This window comes from Mustela erminea, chromosome 1 (assembly GCF_009829155.1).
Source record: "Mustela erminea isolate mMusErm1 chromosome 1, mMusErm1.Pri, whole genome shotgun sequence".
Classification (NCBI taxonomy): domain Eukaryota; kingdom Metazoa; phylum Chordata; class Mammalia; order Carnivora; family Mustelidae; genus Mustela; species Mustela erminea.
Genome location: NC_045614.1, coordinates 15,283,678 through 15,303,760, shown reverse-complemented (window position 1 = coordinate 15,303,760; position 20,083 = coordinate 15,283,678). Strand labels below are relative to the sequence as shown.

At 46.5% G+C, this 20,083-nt stretch overlaps 1 protein-coding gene across 8 annotated transcripts in view; it reads right to left on the bottom strand.

Annotated features, from left to right (window-relative positions):
* The window catches only part of GATAD2A (GATA zinc finger domain containing 2A), a 107,380-nt gene that overhangs the window by 31,316 nt on the left and 55,981 nt on the right, over positions 1 to 20,083 (bottom strand). For 5 of the 8 annotated variants that reach the window (XM_032316883.1, XM_032316916.1, XM_032316899.1 and 2 more), the window contains 2 exons: positions 9,483 to 9,751; positions 599 to 649 (listed from right to left, as the gene is read on the bottom strand). In XM_032316883.1, coding sequence (XP_032172774.1) covers positions 599 to 649; positions 9,483 to 9,751 — 320 coding nt within the window. The remainder of the gene's footprint in view (positions 1 to 598; positions 650 to 9,482; positions 9,752 to 20,083) is intronic. The other 3 variants (XM_032316924.1, XM_032316908.1, XM_032316890.1) reach the window with 2 other exon arrangements.

Below are 20,083 nucleotides of genomic sequence, written 5' to 3'. Positions count from 1 at the left end.
TGAGACTGCCCAGCCTCTCCTGGAAGTCACCCAGCAGTAAAGACAGAGAATTAGTAAGAGAAAGCAGCAGTCAGGCCACAACAGGTGCTGGAGAGGGGCGGGGCTCCAGAGAGCCTTCCACAAGAGTGCAGGAGCCCCCAGACTCAGGGAAGTGGTAATACAGAAGGAAATAGGCTGCCATCTGAGACTTCCAAAGCTCTTACACATAAAGAGGGGGTGCATGAGTGGGGGCATCCAATCCTTGTGAGGGAGATGTCAGAGAGCCAGGGTGAGAGTCAAAACTGCACCTACCCAGGCTGTGCAAGAACCCAAGCCATCACATCCACAGCTGTGTCACATTCACCAAACTCACTCAAGAACACACATTCCAGGGATGCCTGGGTGGCTCAGTTGGTTAAGTAGCTGCCTTCGGCTCAGGTCATGATCCCAGCATCCTGGTATCGAGTACCATATCGGGCTCCTTGTTCGGCGGGGAGCCTGCTTCTCCCTTTGCCTCTGCCTGCCATTCTGTCTGCCTGTGCTCGTTCTCTCTCCCTCTCTCTCTCTCTGATGAATAAATAAAATCTTAAAAAAAAAAAAAAAAGAAAGAAAAACATACATTCCAGCAGACAGCTGGTCAGGACAGGCACAGCTGTGATGGAGCATGGTCCTGAGAACAGAGTAGGTGGGGCTGAGGTCAGTACATAGCTGGTGAGCACTCTGTTTCCATCCCCCTTCTATCACCAGGGGAAAGAGGTAACAGTCACACTAGCATGCCAGAGCATGCCAGGACCTGGACCCAGACCCCTCTGTAGACCCCATGGCTAAATTTGTAAAGAAGGATGACACCAAACTGAGAATAAAGCAGCTGAACCCCCATACCCATGAGTAAAACAGTCTGGACACTGCCGGGGTGGGGGTAGCAGTTTCTCTGAAATAATTCAACATGCACGTACTCTGTGACCCTAATTCAAACCCTAAGTATTAAGCAGATAAATGAAGGATTGATGGCCCTGCAAAGACCTGCTGGAATGATGACAGGAGCCACACTCACACCAGTCCCAAAATGCAGACTGCCCGGTGTCTATGGTCAGGTGGGTGGATACAGCGTGCATACCCGCACACGAGAAAATCAGCAAAATGCTCCATACAACAGGGATGAGTCCCAAAGCACATGGAGAGAAGCCAGACCCCATTGAGCTCATGCATGATTCCATTTCTAGAATCCATTTCTGAGAGGAGGCACGATTATGAGAGGATGAGAGAGTATATCCCATCAAGGAGGACAGGAAATGTTTAAATGGCTACTTTTATGGTGACTACTAGGTTCTGTATCCTCATAAGGCTTTGGACTACACAGGTGAAAAATACACTCGGAGAGGCTCTCTGCACTTTATCTCCTCACAGGGCAGGCAACCCCAGTTTTTATTCTTCCTCTCCCAAAGGCTGCTTGTAAACAGCATCTGCTAGACAAGAACCCAACCTGTCACCTAGGGAGTCCTGTTGGGTGAGTGAAGGGATGCAGCCCTCTACCTGCAGGCTCCATTTCTATGCAGAACAGAACAAGGCCGTCCATATAAACCCATATTATAGACAACAGGCAGCTGCAACATGTTACTTTCAGATTCATTTTTGGTTTTAGGAGAACACAGGTGTTGACGTGAATGTGGGTGATGTGCCCGCACACAACACACCACTGCAGGACAACCAAGCCCCGGTGATGTCTCTGGACACAGAAGGTGTGCCTCATTTCTTTTTTTTTCCCTTTTTTTTGGTGACTAGTTTCTTTAAAGATGTGTCACCCCCATGATATCCTTGGTGAATGTCAAAGTCTCTAAAGAAAGATGGGACAGTGATTCTGTCATCAAAAACACCAACTTTAACGAAAGGGTCCTGCTTTCCAGGCCTGGTAAACAGAGGGTGCTTTCAGTGCATTTTTAGTCTGTTTGAGTTCGCAAATGCTTTGACTTAGGGAGGTGGAAAATCAGAAAAACTCAAGTCAGGAACAGCTCTAATGGCTCAGACTACTGCCAGTAGGCCATGGACCCCTCAGTGGCAGAGAGGAGCTCCTTCTACCCAGGGGGCAGGCCCTCAGTCTGAGTGAAGCCCTGACCTGTAGCAAATCAGATGCATGATGCAAAGAGGGATGGGCAGAGAGGAGGGAGACATGCAGCTACCCAAAGGCCACACACCCCGACAGAAGCCAGGAAGGGAAGTCATCCAAACATCTGCCCCACATTCACTGAGGCCCACATAGCAGGCTACTGAGAAGTGGAAGCTGGCCTACTTGACTGTCCCTGCCTCACCCATGGGACCCAGGGAGCCTCAGCCCTGTTTTCGCTCAGATAAAATGAGGAAGTAGAGATGGGTCTTGCTTTGGCACCCATGGACTTCCATCCCCAATGAGCTATACCCCTTAATCTCCAGTCTTTGTCTCCAAGACCTCTGCACATTGTTTCATATTATAGTACACCAGAAAGTAGCTGTGATCACATCCTATCCTATCATTTTTTTTTAAATTAACATATAATGTGTTATTTGTTTCAGGGGTACACGTCTGGGATTCATCAGTCTTTCAGAAACTGTCACAATGTGGGTCACAGAGTCAGCCTAGTCCTGGCATATTAACAATCCAGGAAGGGCCGATGTCTCAGAAAAAGGCATATACATACACGTTTTCAGTAAAGCATGCGGGTGGCTGTCGATGAAGCCCACACCCCACAAAGGCCCAGACTGACAAGACACCCAGTCCTCACCTTTCAGGTGCAGAGCCTCTAAAGAAAAGGCTCATGTTTTATTGAGTTAAATGCTCTTCCACCCGAAAGTGGGGGTAGGGGGAGTTTTTCTCACCTGTGCATAGCCCAGATTATTTCTAAAGATCAGCAACTCGTGAAAGAAAGAGACTCTCTATAGGAAAGTATAGGAGTAGAATCTATTTATCACAGAAACAAAATAGAGAACCCAACACAGATTCCTCTGCCTGCCCCAACTCCAGCCTCTTCCAACAATCCTGATTTGGGGTGGGGTAGGAGGAGGGCAAGCATGTGCCCATGACCTTTGGGTTGGTCTCACAAGACCAGTAGGCTCAAGTTCCACCTTTGTGGATTTTTGTTTTACTATGAGCACGTTTATGGATGCCAGAAAAAAAAAAAAAACCAAACTATTTTAAGCTCATTAATTTTTTAAAATGTCCATATTGAGGTATAATTTACATACCCCTAAAATTCATTCACTGTAGTATAATTCAATGATTTTTAATAAACTTAAGAGTTGTACAACCTCTACCACAATCTAATTTTAGAATACTTCCACCACCCCGCAAAAGTTCCCTTGTGCCCATGAGATGTTAATCACTGCTCCCACCCACCCCCATCCCCAGGCAACTACCGGTCACTGACTTTATAATAAGTTTGTTTTGGATATTCCCCATAGATGAAATTATACAACATGCAGTCTCTGGGTCTGTTGTCTCCCCACCAGCATGGGGAGTCTGAGGTTAATCCAGGCTGCTGCACGAATCGGGAGTTCATTTTTAGATTTCTCAATAGTAATCCACTGCATGGTTATAGCAAATTTTTTTTTTTTAAAGATTTTATTTATTTATTTGACAGACAGAGATCACAAGTAGGCAGAGAAACAGGCAGAGGGAGAGGGAGAAGCAGACTCCCCACTGAGCAGAGAGCCTGATGTGGGGCTCGATCCCAGGACCCTGGGAATCATGACCTGAGCTGAAGGCAGAGGCTTTAACCCTCTGAGCCACCCAGGCGCCCCTATAGCATGTTTTATCTATCTTTGCCTGGCTATCTGGATTGTTTCCATCTTTCAGTTATTATGAATTATGCTGTGAACACCCACGTACCTGTCTTTGTGTAGACACATGTTTTTATCATTTCTCTTGAGTATGTTCCTTGGATAGAAATGAGGGTCTGTGTTAAGTTCATGTGTAACTTTGTAAGAAACCGCTGAATGTTATGCCATTTTACATTTCCACTAGCAAAGTATGAGGGTTCCACCTTCTCCACATCACCAACACTTGTTATTGTGGGTTTTTTTTTTCTTTAAAAAAACAAAAACAAAAACAAAACCATCCCTGAGAGTTGCTTAATGGTCCAGCCTTTGGTCTACCCTGGAGAATGTTCCATGAGCATGTATAAAGACGTATTCTGTTTTCTGTAGTCACTGGTGCTCTATAGATTCCTGTTAGGCCAAATGGATCAACAATGCTCTCTGAGTCTTCTAGAACCTTAACAATTTTCTATTTAGTTGCTCTACCAATTAAGAGTGGAATACTGAATTCTCTAACAATAATTGATAAAATGTGATTTCTACTACCTTATCAGTTTATGTCTCAGGTATTTTGGGGTTCTATTCTTAGGTTGATATAAACTTATGACTGGTATGTCTGTCTCCCTGCTAGATAATTATAAAATGTCGCTCTTTGGCTCTAGTACTATTTTTTGGTCTTATAGTTAATTTCATCTGACATTGGTAACAGTCACTCTAGCTTTCCTATGGTTACTTATAGTATAGCTTTTCCTATTATTTTACCAAAGGATAAAGCATCCTTAAAACTAATAAGTGTCTTTTATAGACAATATACAATTAAGTGGGATCTTGCTTTTTTTTATCTAGTCTGATAACCTCTGCCTTGATAACTGGGGTTTTTAGACCCCTCACATTTAATACAGTAATTGATCTGATTGGATTTACATGTGTTAATGTGTCATTTTGCTAGTTGTGTTGTACATACATTCCTTTTTTGTTGTTCCTCATTGACAGTCTGCTTTTGTGTTACACATTTCTTAGTATACAACTAAATTCTTCTGATTTTTTAAACTGTATTTTAAAGTTATTCTTAATAGTTGCCCTAGAGATTACAATGATCATCTTATTAATTAACCACAATCTGCTTCAAATTAATATTAACTTGATTCCAGTAAAATGCAGAAAAATTTTACCCCAATGGAGCTCCATTTCATTCCTCCTGTTCTGTACTATTATTCTCTGACATATCTGTCACCATTATAAACACAACAGACTTTGGTATGCTTTGGTCAATTTCCACAGAGATGAAATGGTTATTCTGGTCTATTCTATCGCCAATGTTAGTTACAGTTAACACTTTATATAGTGTTATGTGTTTTAAGAAGAAATAAGAATAAAGTTTTTTATGTTAGCCCACATATTTACCATTTCTAGTGCTCTTTTCTTCCTGGGAACCTAAGTTACCAACATGTCATTTTCTTTCAGCCTGAAGAACTGGCAGGTCTGCCAGTGGTGGATTCTTTCGGATTATACCTGAAAATGTCTTTTTTGCCTTCATTTCTGAAGGAGTTCTGCTGGACACAGAATTCCAGGTTGACAGTTTTCTTCCTTGAGCGCTCATGAATACCATTCAGCTTTTATCTTGGGCGAGAAGCCAGCTGTTAATCATATGAATGATCCCCTGTATGTAATAAGCCCTTTTTCTCTTGCTACTTTTAAGATTTTCTTTTTCTCTGGCTTGTAACATCTTGACTATATATAATGTGTCTAGGTACAGATCACTTTGTGTTTCCGCTACTTGAGGTCTGTTGAACTTTTTGAATGAGCAGGAATTCTCCTCCCGTATGTTCTTGAACATTATTTCTTCAGTTTTTGTCTTGCCCCAACCATGACTGCAATCCTGGGCTAACAGAGTCATTGTCCTTCCCCATTTCCCACCTCTAAGACTGTCACTCCAATCAATAAGGCCAAGGTTTCAGGGCTACTGTCCACAGCTCTCCTAAATCGAATGAGCCCCTTCTCAATCCTGCAAAGGGGCTGGTCTTCATAGCCTGCACCTGCCAGGCAGAAGTTCCCTACCAGGAGAACTGGGGAGAGGGAATGGAAAGAGCCCCAGGCTAAATCCTCACATATTCTCACTATTCTTACTCAAAATTCAGTAGTTCCTTAAGCACAAACACTTCTCAGATCATTATATGCCTCGGATCAATTTCCAAAGTGCTGAAATGATTGACATTTTTGGGCTTATTTCGTCCTGTTTTATAGTTGAGGGGGGTGAAAATCTCTCATCAATCAATTGTTGCTGGAAATTACCCTCCAGCTTTGATTTACTTTGAAAATAAAATACACACAAACTGGGAGCCTAAAACAGAAAAGCTGCCAGAGATGGAGAGGGGAACTGTTGAGAGGGAAAGAACTGATTTTACCCTTTGGTCTTCCTATGTATGCTACACATCACACCAATGTAGTAAAAAAAAAGTTTTATCTTGGTGATTTTAATTCATCAGCCACTTCCTTAAAGAAAATTCTCTCTCCTAGAAGCTACCAGAAACTCCCTTTAGTCTTCAACATGCCGAATTTGAGTCATAAGATAGCCTGAGGGGCGCCTAGATGTCTCAGTAGGTTAAATGTCTGCCTTCTGCTCAGGTCATGACCCTGGGGTCCTGGGATCAAGCCCCAAGTCTACTTCTCCCTCTCCCTCTGACCCTCCCCCCACTCATGCTTTCATTTGCGTGCACTCTAACTCAAATGAATTTTTAAAATCTTAAAAAAAAAGAAAAAGAAAAAGAAAAAAAGAACAGAACAGTGTGAAAGAAAACGAGGCAGTTGTGAAACAAAGCCAAAGAGAAATTCTAGACACAGAATACCATGCAGCAATGAAAATGAATTAACTACCACTAAACTCAACGTAGATAAATCTCACAAACAGTAAGTTGAATGAAAGCAAGCAAAGGGTACAGACTGTGTAATACCATTATGTATTATGCAAAACCAGGAAAAACTAACTTATGCTATTAGAAGCCAAGAAACTGGTTACCCTTGTGGTGGTGACAATAAGCAGGCTGTAAGGGGGTTTCAAGGCTGTTTCTTGAATCAAGCTGTAAGGATGTGTTCACATTTGGGTAAATGTTATCAAGTAGCACCCTTCTGCACTTTTCAGTATGTGTCCTCTATCTCAATTTTTAAAAAAAATGAAATTCTCTCAGAACCATCTAAAATTGCTTGTTAGTTTTACAAGATTCAGTGAGCCTGAAGCTGAAGAGCTTCAACCCACTTAAACTATGGTTAGTACAGCTATGCCTTTTGATCTGCCCAATGTGGGATTTCACACTAACCTGAGAACCAATGGAACAACCACACCATGATACAGGGAGGTTCCTAAAGGGATGTTCTCAAACCAGATGCACTCAACAAGGAAGGATTCAAAGACCACCTGTTTCTAACACAGAAGCTGGGGCCACGCACTCCAGAACAGGTAAGTTTTAGAATAGTTGTAGGATATACCTGATCCTATGATTTTTGTCAAAACTCACAACTGTACTTCTTAAATAAATTAAACAGAATATTCTATGTCGAAACTCAGGGACATACTAGCTCTACATGTAGACCACCTTATTTTGAGTGAAGATTTTAGGACAGTTGTCACCAATACTTCCCACACTAGGACCAATTCTGGGTACCTGTCACCCAATAACCAGCAAGGCAGAGACTATCACCTATTTTACTAACGAAGAAACAAAAAGACCATCTGCTCAAGATCAGTCAGGGAATATAATGTGACCCCAACTCTGCCTACCAGCCACCAGAGCCAAACTCTTTCCACTCTCTTACTGCTCCATGAGTGCCCTGGGGAGTCTCTAGTCCTGTAGGATCACCCCTGCCCTGTGTGCCTGGGTTAATCTCTGATCCCTGCTCCCTTGTTTCCTTTGTGTCATAAGGATATTATCCCCACCAACCTCAAAAACACCAAACTGTCCAAGTAACGTTGGGTTGGAAGTCAATAGGCATAATGGGGAAAGTCTGGAAGCAAGAGGCCCAAAGGCCAAATGTAGCCCCAGGCTTTGTCAACAGAAAGATGTGGTAATCTCTCCCTCATAATCTGCTGGGTTGCCTTGCAGAGAACAAGGTGATTACAGGAAAAAATGCACACCAGGAGCCCAGACGCAAGAAGAACCCAGCAGATCTTCACAGGCAGGGGCTCTTCCTCCTCCTCAGCTACCTGAGACAGCACCTGAAACACTAAGGACCAAGTCAGATGGAAGGAAAGAAAGCCCAGACTTAACGATTTTATTTCTGAAGCTTTCAAAGAGGCCTCTGGTTTCAGAACAGGGAGAGCAAAAAGCAGAGCCAGACAGAAAAAGGCCTTTTGGGGTAGTAGAAAAAGAAAGTACCCCCCAATCCACTTTGAATGCTTTCCCCATAGAAAAGGTTGGATTCTCCCATTTATCTCAGAGAGGTTAAGAATTGTAAAACCTGGGGCACCTGGGTGGCTCAGTGGGTTGAAGCCTCTGCCTTTGGCTTGGGTCATGATCCCAGGGTCCTGGGATCGAGCCCCGAGTCGGGCTCTCTGCTTGGCAGGGAGCCCGCTTCCTCCTCTCTCTCTCTCTGCCTACTTATGATCTCTGTCTGTCAAATAAATAAAATCTTAAAAAAAAAAAAAAAAAAAAAAGAATTGTAAAAGCTGAGAAATGTCAGGCCAAATGACCTCTGAAATCTGTAGGATTCTGAAAATCTGGCCTCCAAAATGAATTTAACATGAAGACTGCAGGGCAGAATCAACCCTGTGTGAGTTAATCAACACTCATGCTCCCAACTTCCCTGGCTCTGCACCTGCTCCCCTTACCCCCACCCCCCACCCAGGGCAAACAGACTTGGAAAGGAGTCTGTAGGGGAGGACCAGGGAGTTGGTGAGGGAGGGCCAGGAGGGCCACACACCAGTTGTGGCATATCTGGTTCAAAAGACATCTAGGTGTGAACATTCTAGAGAGAATGGTTCTCTCATCAGACCTCCGAGGGGAGCAGTAACAGTAGATGCTAGGCCCAGACCTCTCTTTACAAGAAAATAATGTTTCTGAGTGAAGAAATTGGTGGGGGGCAGGGGGTATGACAGGAACAACATTGAGTCTTAATTCTTCCAAGTTTTCTCCTTAAGAACCTCACAAAACTGAGGATCAGTAAAGTTACTCTTGAAGTAATCAGTACTAAGGAGAAATCAAAACACCACACCACAGTAGACTTGAACAGAATGATCTCCTCCCTCATAATGGGCTGGCTCTAAGGAGTGATGGCACAAGTACAAGGTATCCCTGAGCTGGACTCCAGACTCTGCCCCCAGCCCAGTGACCCAGAAGAATCTTAGAACCCCTGCTCTCCTGAACCCCAAATCTACAAAGCAAGGAGATATACTCAAATTAAAAACTCTTGAGCTTTCCCACAAATCAAAAGCATCAGTTGAACAGACAAGAAGTAGGAGTTTAGTGAAGACTTGCTGCCTTACAAGGGAGCTGATGGAGAATACTATCCCTCCTCTTTTGAAAACCACATCCTCTGTCACTGATATCCAGGCCCCAGTGGGGAGGTCTGTCCAGGACAGCACAGCGATGCCAGGACTAGAACCCACAGCCATCTCCACAACTCACCCAAAGTTGCTTCCTGAAGACCTGAAGGGAAGCCTCATCCCCATCTCCTCACCACCTCTTCACACCCAGGAGACCTGGTTCCAGGTCCCTCCTGCTCACCTGTATGAGGTACGCATGTCCACGGGCCCGTCACCCGCCTGCCCTTCGCATCTGCCCACAGTCGGCACCTCTGCCCCCCTCAGCAACCCTTGGGCTGGGCCTGCTCCTGGCTCAGGCGTCACTCTCATGTCTCCGTCAGTGTTTAAATCTGAAGACAACAATCCTCTCTCCATTTTTATTTTCTTGCTCTCCACATCATCCTCCGCTGGGTCCCGTTCAAGCGCTCGTTTCTGACTCCGTGTTCGGCATGCTTCTTCAGTCATTCTGAACTTTGGGAGAAGGAGAAAACACGACATTTAAACTTGGCACAACCAAGTTGCTACCTTCTTAGAAACTTTTTCAGAGTGTCAGCTTGGAGAGTTTTCCTTGCCACATGCTGTTAGCAGAAGTAGGCACAACAAATCCAGGAACCACAAAGTATGCCCAAGACCTTTCTTCACTGCCTGGGGAAGGCTGGGCAGGATCAGTGGAGCATCTGGGAAGTTGAGACCTTTGGGGACCTGGACAAGAACAATGGAAAGTGGCTCCTTATCAGAAGGAAGGGGAATCCTCTGTGCTCCAGACTCAAAAACAAACAGAGGCAAACTGTTCTAGGTCTGAACTCCCTGCATTTGGGATTCTGAGTACCTGCCCTGGATTGGAGGTGTCTGTAATCTGGCAAAGGGAAATCACACTGTCCCAGGAGCAGGGTCAATGCCCATGTCCAGCCCAGCGCTGCCTCAGGTTGACCCTTTTTCTCTCTTTTAGTGAGGGACAGGCTCCTCATTCTCCTCATTCCCTGCTCACCTCTGGGGGTGAGAGGTGGGGGTCACGTTTAACCCTTTGACTGCCAGCAAGGTAAACTTTGAGTGGAGTAAGAACTGGCTCGTCACTGTGCCAGCACCCTGTACCTGCAGCACACACATATCTTGATTTAAAGAAAAGAAGAAAAAAAAAAAAAAAACAGCTGAGTCAGTTTTTGATCCCATGACATCACTGGGCTCCACATGACCCTTCCCAGGATTCAGTCTGAGAGACAAAGCACTTTCCAGAAAACCAGTCTGAACCGGTTCCAGACAACAAGCTGAAGTGTTGTTAACCCTCACGGAGACAGGACAGAGGACAGCACAGTGATGTCTGTCTGCAGGGAGGCTGCTGGCATTCCACAACAGAGTCTGGGACACAGGCACTCGCTCTTAAAGGAGCCACTCCGCGCCCAGCCTTGGTGTCCCAACAAGGCAGGACACAGGAAATAAAACTGCAACAAGAGTTCAGTCAGTCTTAAAAGCCAAGCCAGAGTTCGTGACAGGACAAAAAAGAATTTAGCTGCCAGGCTCTAATAGAATTCCCAAAGTGCCAGTTCTACACAGGATAGTAGGCATCCAGTCTACCAACATGGGGCCCATGGAGGAATACACCATGGGCTCAGAGAATCTCAGTTCATACCTGTGGTGTACCTACACTGAAGGCACCTGTGTCTACAGGCACAAGCTCTGTCTGTGTCCACAGGCAGGGCACCTGGCACCTCAGTTTCCTCACCAGTGAATACCCTGGGAGGCCTATCCTGGACAGAGCCAGTCATTCCCAGTCCCAGAGCCCACCTTCTGGGAGGCTGGGGGCAACACAGAGTAACGAGGGGGCCACTTCATCATACATGGGATACCCTCCTGAGATTATTCACTCACAATCTTCTTTAGGAGCCAATTCCACAAATGAGCAGTAGTAGCGCAGGGCCTTTCCCCAAGGGCCCCTTCGGTTGGACTTAAGAGTGAAAGGAATGAAGCAGACAGCTGCCTCATGCTGCTGGCTCAGGAGGTAGAATGGCCCATATACACACATCAGGCCAGTGTGGCCTGGCCAGGCACTCAGATATCTGCTACTACAGGCAGGACAAACGAGTCCAAATGAGCAAGTCTCCTAGTGCTCATGTCACCCCTAGGGTGCTCCACCCATGTTGAAGGAACGTGGGGCTTGAGAACTCAAAGCTCAAGGGCACAGGATATCAACAAGACCTTCATCTGCCGCCAACCCCTGCTGGCATCCTACCCGTGCCTGCCACCAACCCCGTACCAACTGCTCAGTCCCAGTCACCCTCCCCCAAATATCCCCCCATCCTCTCCTCCCATTCTGTGTGTGGATATGGTCTCCTAACTGCTCGGAGAAAGCAAGGATACCCCCCATGTCCCTCTTAGCCTAAAACTCTATGGCTTCTGTCCTCCTTCTTTTTTTAAATGTTATTTACTTGACAGAGACAGAGAAGAGACAGAGAGAGGGGGAACACAAGCAGGGGGAGTAGGAGAGGGAGAAGAAGGCCTCCCGCCAAGCAGGGAGCCCAAGGCAGGGCTTGATCTCAGGACCCTGGGATCATGACCTAAGCCAAGGGCAGATGCTTAAGACTGAGCCGCCGAGGCGTCCCTGGCTTCTGTCCTCTGATATGCCTTTACGACAAACCCAGTCAGCCCGCTCACTGAGTCTATCAGCCCTGTCTCTGTGAGACTGCAGATAAGTCACTGTCCTGAGTGTCAGTCACCCTCCCCTCCCTCACTGTGGGCGCATGGGTCATCTTTCCTTGGGGACGGCCTAAAACAGGAGCCCCTTGAACATTTGGGAATTAGACAAGAGGAACAATTTCAGTAGCTGCCTTGGACAGCAGGTAGCTGCGCTCCCCAGACCAGAAAGGAGCCTATCAGGATCAAACAGGAGAGGACAGGAGACAGAACCAGAAAAAAGGGAAAGAGGGTCCCCACTAGTCAGAAGAAATTCTGCCCCTAAGGGAGAAGCTCCTAGTCTGGCCCGGTACCCACTGAAGGAGAAGTGGGACTAAGGTCAATGTGGAGGATGCCCTCCCCAATCCTGTACTCAAACTCCCTCATGCTTCCCCACTCAGCCTCTGCTCCAGCCTGGTACCCTCACCCACCCACCCACCCTGCCGGCCAGCACAGTCTCTGGCCTTGTAAATTCCAAGCTCCAATCCATGAAACTCATCTAAACCCAGACCCTACGTGAAGTCTTTCCTCTCAACTGCCCACACAGATAAGGGGAGAGGGGGAACCAAACCAGATTGCTGTGTGCCAAGTCACCAGACTGCCAAGGTAGTGCCCAGGTGACCTCACTTCATTGTCACTGGTGTAAAACAAGAAATGGCAAAGGGCCAGAGCAGAGCCTCACACCCACAGGGCTGCTCCTTCCAGCCCCAGTGACCACCCTGGGTCATAAGATCCTCCACAGCACCCCAGTTTGGGTAGTTGATTAGGGTTCCCAGCAGAAGACCCGCAACATAGCCTGTTTACGCTGTGTGTGCAGTATCAGGGTAGCTCACTCTGAAGCTGAGGGGCTAGAACTCTGCCAACCCTAAGCCCAGAACTAACAGCCATCCTGACAGTGCACACATGCCCTGCCCCTCCAGCTCTGGTGGGGGATTCTTGGGAGGGGGGCTGCTGCATGCCTCCCATACCAAAAGAAGGACCAGCATAGCTGGAGGGGGTACGGGGGTGGGGGGATGGGGCCGAACACTGCACAGAGTGCCTCCAGCTCTGCACCCCACCCCCTATCCTGCCTTAGGTGGAGCCTGTTCCACACAAGGTGGCTGTCTTAGAGGCCACAAGGGGCACGTGCTCCTGGGGACGGCAGGTGCTGGTAAACAGCAGCTCCTCCCTCCTCGCAGCATGAAGGACCAGTGGTGCCCACCCCCCTCCCCACGCCTCCCGCACTTAGGGCTAGCACCCACCACCTGCAGGCATGAACCCAGGATCGGCCACAAACCTACAGGGAAGAAACCAGCCTTGAGGAATGAAGCATGATTTATGATCTCTGCAAAAAACAGTGAGGAGGTACATTAGAATACATTCTAAAGAGCAGGTGAAGAGGCTGGATTAGTGTGATAGCCAATTAGGATCTGCTTCACATCCCTGGCCAGTAAGGGTAGAATGAAGGGAAAGACAACAGAGTTTCTACCACAGGCCCATTCAGGAACGGCCAGCCCACAAACAGCAGCTCCCTCTTACTGAAGGGGGAATATCCTGACAGCAGCTCGCCCACTGTAAAGCTGAGGCCCCCAGGTCTGCAAAAGGCCACTGCCTAAGGCACAGGATGCTACCCAAAAAGCAAGGCTAGAACGCAGGTGGCCTCAGCCCCTCGAAGAGCCTGCTCTAATACATCCTCAGACAGGGATGGGGGGGCAGAGAGGTGGCATGATGAAACCCAGATCTTCCTCACCCCAAGAAAGAGGTTGTAGCTACACTAAAGGCTACACAGGTATACTCACAAAGCAACCCCAGAACAAAGGGGCCATGAAATCACAGGTGAAATGATGACGTGGGGCTTTGGGTCAGTGCAAACTGTAATTGCCTCTACCAAAGGCTACTTTATTTATTTATTTTTTTGGAAAATGCTTTGACAATATATTTTTCCATTTTTTAATTTTTTATTGTTTTTAAGATTTTATTTATTTATTTGACAGATAGAGATCACAAGTAGGCAGAGAGAAGGGGAAGCAGGCTCCCCACTGAGCAGAGAGCCCGACGTGGGGCTCGATCCCAGGACCCCGGGACCATGACCTGAGCTGAAGGCAGAGGCTTAACCCGCTGAGCCACCCAGGCGCCCCAAGGCTACTTTATTTTAAAGATTTTATTTAATTAATTTATTTATTTGAGAGACAGAGAGAGAGAATGCACATGCAAGTTGGGGGGAGAATCCCAAGCAGACTCCACATGAGCATGGAGCCTAACATGAGGCTTGAGCCCACAACCCCAAGATCATGACCTGAGCCAATCAGAGTCAATCAAGAGTCACCTGTCTAGCCAACTGAGCCAACCCCTACTTTATTTTAGTAAAATCCCACTGTCTCACTGATCTGAGAACCTCAGAGGAGAAAAACCTATTCTCAAACAACTCCAAAGGGGTGAATGATGTAGGAACCAGAATTTTTAAACCAAACTAAGGAGACCAATGAAAGCACCTGGCACAAGTTGAGCACATAACACCAGTAAATGTCTCCTGACAATTAAAAAAAAAAAAAAAAAAAGTAAACAAACACAAGTCATGGAGCTATAACCCTAAGGCATTATCATTCTGTACTTGGAAATATTTATAATATACAGTTACTAACACACCAGCAGGAATACTACCAGTAACACTCCTGTTTCAGGCATGAGAAAAGTGCTTAGCGATACATGCTTAGGAAAAGTGACCAGGCTGAGGCTCTAAAAGGTGGACCTGGGGTGCTCCTTCCAGAGCTGAGAGAAGAGCATGAGGAGGTGGGGGAAAGAGGGTACTGAGTGTGGACTACCCTCAGGGAGAGCATGGACAGGTTGGGGGGTGGGTATCCAATTTACTGTAAAGGATCATCTGGCTGATCTGGGGACAGACTAGAGCAGAGGTGGTGGGGGAAAAAGTCTTGGGAGGCTTCTGTATCTTATGGATCAGGATGAGAAGGAGACTGAGCAGTGGGGAGACACAGCCAAACACTTAGGATACTTTAGAGGATATGGACAACACAACATGCCAGCAGCTGGATAGGAGGCAAGAAAGGAGTGCTTTGGGAACCTGGATGGCTCAGTTGGTTAAGTGACTGCCCTCAGCTCAGGTCATGATCCTGGAATCCTGGGATCGAATCCTACATCAGGCTCCCTGCTTGGCAGGGAGTCTGCTTCTCCCTCTGAACCACCCTCCTCTCATGCGCTCTCTCAAATAAATAAATAAAATCTTAAAAAAAAAAAAGAAAGAAAGAAAAGAAAGAAAGGACTGCTTTGTTTGTTTTTGCCTGAGCAACTGGAAAGATGGAATTATTTTCTGAGATGGGGAGAGAGCAGATCTGAGAGAAGGCTGGGACTAGGGTAGTTTGGACATGCTGAGCATGGGTCTACCAGAGCCACAGAGGGAGGCTGAGGAGTGTCTGCTGACAGGTAGAGGCCTACACATGGGCTAGTCAACTATCCTCAGTAGCACAGGGCACCCTTTCCTGTCAGGAAGGAAGAAACGCCTGTGATGCATCCAATGCCAAGCTGGGTAACAAGATCTAGACACTGGCCTCACTTGGCACAAGCCAATCTCCGCACTCAACATATAGGCCCTGCTGTGTGGGCAGCTCTATCAGGACTCAGCCGGGCACCCACCAAAAGAGTGCCTCCGAGCAGATGCAAAGTGCAGGTGGATGTTTGTGCCCTGGTGATCCTGAGGCTGGGGCTGTGATGCCCCCCTGCATGGCCTCCCCCTTGTCTCCTGCCTCAACCCAGGAATCCCATCCACTCTCCCGAACAGCCTGAGGAAGCTCAGGAAGATGAGTCCCAGACCTGTACACCCTCTACCCACCCTCTGGAGGCTTCCCACATTCTTGAGAGTCAAACCCAAGACCCGAGGAGGGGCCAGGGAAAAGAACAGCTAAGCTGTACTTTGGTGCCAGCAGCCTCTGGCTGACAAGCACATCTTCCCTTCCAGAACAGAGGCCTCCCTCTGTTTGAGTCCTGAGCCACTCTTTGATATACCTCTCTGAGCAACAGCAACAGGGATGAAGTGGCTGTGTTCTGGAAGGAACTCATACTAAAGAGTTTAAATTTTAAACATCATACTCAAGTTTTAAACATCAAACCCTGTTAAGGTTGAGTATAAGGGATACAATTTAACTTGGGATCTAGAAGGATGATTCCAACAGTCGGCCTCTACTATCAGACACTAAAGAGAACAGAAGCCAGATCTCAGTGAACTGGATGAAGGATCCTGTTATTCTGTGAGCCTCAGTTTCCCTACCAATACCTCACAGACATACTAAGTGAAGAAACACATAATGATGTTAGAAGTAACTTGAATGAGAAAACAAAATTGCAGAATAGTATAAACTATAACAGAATAAGTAAAGTATTTGTTAAAATATTTATTATGTATAAATATTATAAATAGCATAAACACATGGCTTAAAAAGGCTTTAATCTTCAGAAAAAAAATACTGAAAAAGCTTACTAAAATCAAAAGTGAAAGAAATTGGGCTAAAAGCCATAGCACTCATTTCTGAAGAATTAAGAAACTTTCACTTTCTGTATTAAACATTTCTATTGAAATTATTTCTCCTAAGGATGACTTCATCCCAGTCTTATATTCAAAGAACACAAAGATAAAACAGAGTGCTAGACAAAGTAACACTCCAACATGCAGAGGCTGAAAACTGAAAGGACTAGTGGGAGTGAGACAAGGGAAGAGGGCCCTTTGGAGGGAAGTGCTCCCAGGCCAGAGGGAGGGTGTTCTGTAACACAGGGAAACCACAAGGCTGGCTCCTCCAATAGGAAGAACCAAGAACATAAGACAAACATGCAACCTTCAGTGGACCGAGAGGGGATGCTGCTGCGACATTTCCGTCCACTATGAGCAAGTGTCTATGCAGCTTAAGAGTCTACCCTCTGTGTCACTAAAGAGACTCTCAAGCTCTAAGCCGTAAACCCAGACCCCTCAGCTCCTCCCCACAGTCCACCTTCTACCTGGACTACCAGTTGTGAACTGGCTGCCAGGCCATGGCATCAGTGTGGGCTCACTCTGAGCAAAGCCGGGTCTTACCCAGTTCCTCAGGAAGACTGCCCACAGCAACAACGCCTAAGCTACTCAGCGGCTTCATCTCTCTTCCCAGCTTGCTAAACTCTTCCATGGAAGAAACTCTGTTTTCCCATTCACCTTCATATTCAGTGTGGAGCAAAACAATACAGGTTCAGTACACGCTACTGTGTTAAACCTACATAAATTAGCCGCATGAAATAATGTATGCTTCCTGGCATTTGCCCTATAGGTCAAAACGAAGCAAACAAGTACTTTCATTAAATACTCTGCGTTCAGAGGCACCTGGGTGGCTTGGTCGGTTAAGCGGCTGCCTTTGGCTCAGGTTGTGATCTCTGGGTCCTGGGATTGAGCCCCACATTGGGCTTCTGTCTGCTTCTCTTCTCTCTCCCTCTCCCCCAGCTACCCCCGCTGGTACTCTCTCTCTCTCAAATAAATAAAATCTAAAAAAATAACAACCCTCTGGGGGGCCTGGGGGACTGAGTGGGTTGGGCCTCTGCCTTCAGCTCAGGTCATGATCCCAGAGTATTGGGATCGAGCCCCGCATAGGGCTCTCTGCTCAATGGGGAGCCTACTTCCCCCCTTCTCTCTGCCTGCCTCTCTGCCTACCTTTTGTTAAATCATGTTTAAATGGTTTGTTTTCATCTGGAGTGATAAGCACATAGTGCAGCTAAAATGATGCACGTGCTAATGAGGAGGAAGATAAAACACCCATCCTCAAATGAGAGGGAACTGCGCCTGAGGTAATTAAGATTTGCACTGCCCAGGGCCAGGCCAGGGAGGACCCTGCAGCCAGGAGCTATGGGACCCCACAGTTAAATGTCACCACCAGCCACCAGGTAACAGGCTACATGACAGCTGTTGCCTCAGTGTCAACGCTCCTGTTTGTCCCTCGCCCTGGAAGAGAAGAGTGTCCGCCACACAGCAGACAGACGAGAGACATCTGATGAATGAACAAATCTAAGTTTTATGAAGAGAAGCTCCCAGTAGGGGAAAGGGTGCTGGTCCAGACATCTCAACCCCATTTCAACACTGAGATCCTCAGGACCCAAGTTTATTGCTCCTCTGTTGTTACCAGAAATGTGGGGTCTTCTTACTTTTAAGGGCAAAACATCTAACACTGAGCTTTTACCTCACACAGATCACATCAAATGCTCCTCATAACCACCTGCAAGGTAAGTGCCACCACTACCCCCACCTTACAGGTGGGAAAACTGAGGCAGATTGTAGTCACACAGCAAATGGGTAAGACATGCTGAGAACTGAAGCCCATGCTCCAGGCAGTCCCAAATGAAAGATTCCATTAACCACCCAAAGTCACATGTGAGGTTTCCAAAGGATAGTGGGAGCTCCTCACAAGTATAGAATTGGGCTTGACCTCTCACCCATAAGGTCCAGATGAGATATTAAATGATTACAACTTTATATTGTTGAATGAGATCACATCTTTTGCTGTTTGCTTTTCAAGTACAGTAAAAGTTCCGGAGCACAACATATATGCATTTCTAAAAAAACATGGCATATTGCAAAATCATGCAATAAAAACACAGGGCTACCAGAACAACAGGGTTAGGTACACAACACCCCAAAACTTCATCATGACATTAAAAAAAAAAAAAAAAAAAAAAAAAGAAAGGAACCTGATTTTTAAATGGTAGCATGTTAAACAGCAAAAAATACACAAATGCTACCTACCTGAAGACTGACTCCTCACTGAAGGGAAGACCTGGCACTTGCTGTGGCTGTTTTCTGAGTTACTGTGACATGCTGGAATGAAGCTGTCTGACCCCAAGAGAAAATGGTATGGTCTAGAGGGGGCCTGAAGCATATCTGAGGTGTGCATTTCCATTTTGTGTACTATCAGGTGCTCTTTCAGCTGGGAGCAATTTTCTGGATTCACCTACTGCAGGAGCTGGCAAACTTGTTCTTAAAGGGACACGGTAAATATTTTCAGTTTTGCAGGTCATTCTGTCTCTGTCCTGGTTACACAGCTCTGCAGTTGTATTAGTATGTCCTCAAATGGGCATAGCTGTGTCCCAATCAAACTTTTATTTACCAAAACAGACCACAGGTTGTGGGTCATAGCTCCCCAACCTCTAACCTGAACTTGGCATTTCTCCTGGACAAAATCATACATATGTGTTGTACTCCAACTGTGTCCTAATGTATCAATGGTGTTGGAACAAATCTGCTTTTCCAAAACACGCATTATCAGAGAATTGACTATAGAGGAAAGCAGGTTTCAAAAAAGGACGTGAACATGTAAATTCAATCTGAGCCTAGGACTCAGGGTTACCCCTTTTGATAAGTCAGAAGAAATTTAGTTTCAAAAAGTGCTGAGTGCAGAGAGCTTACCAAAGGGTTAGCCTGTCTCACTATTTTATACCATCCTAAAAGCCCTATACACTCTCAAGATAAATAGGTCCATCGTTTAAGGAAATTATGTGCTATAAACTCAATTACTGCAGTGGCTGGAACTTTAACCCAGTTACAAAAGCAAGTGGTTCCTCAACACTCATACCTGAGCATCAGACCAAAGCTCTAAGGAAAAGCACAGGGATGTGAAGGACCTTGATGGGCACAGGGCTGGGAGGGAATGGGCTGGGGTGAGCCCGTCTTGAAATAGGAATGCTTGAGCTGGGATGCAAAGTGACTTGAACACACTGGGGCGAACCTGCTGAAGGACCAGGGAGTCTCTAGAGATGTCGTGCAGTAGGAAGGGAGCTGCAGGGCCCAACCAACTTCCCAGGTAACCAGGACTTACCTTCACCCTTGAGGGCTAGGAGGAAAGGGGTCATCTGTGCCAGAGAAACTTCAAGAAGGGGGTGGGGAGAACCCCTCCTGGGGACTAGAAGGATGCAGATCCATACCACAGTGCCCCCCAAGTGCCCCACTCTAGGGCAGGTCCTGGGCAGACAGGTAGCACTGTCATAGCTTTGTACCCTGTGTCCTGCCCCACAGAATGGACAGAGATTTCTTTGTAATCATGACCTTCATTTGGTACATTCTGCCTTCAGCTGCAGCTCCACAGCCCAGCTCAGCCTGGGGACACCAAGAGAACCCCAAGGACCCTCCTGGGGACTCCA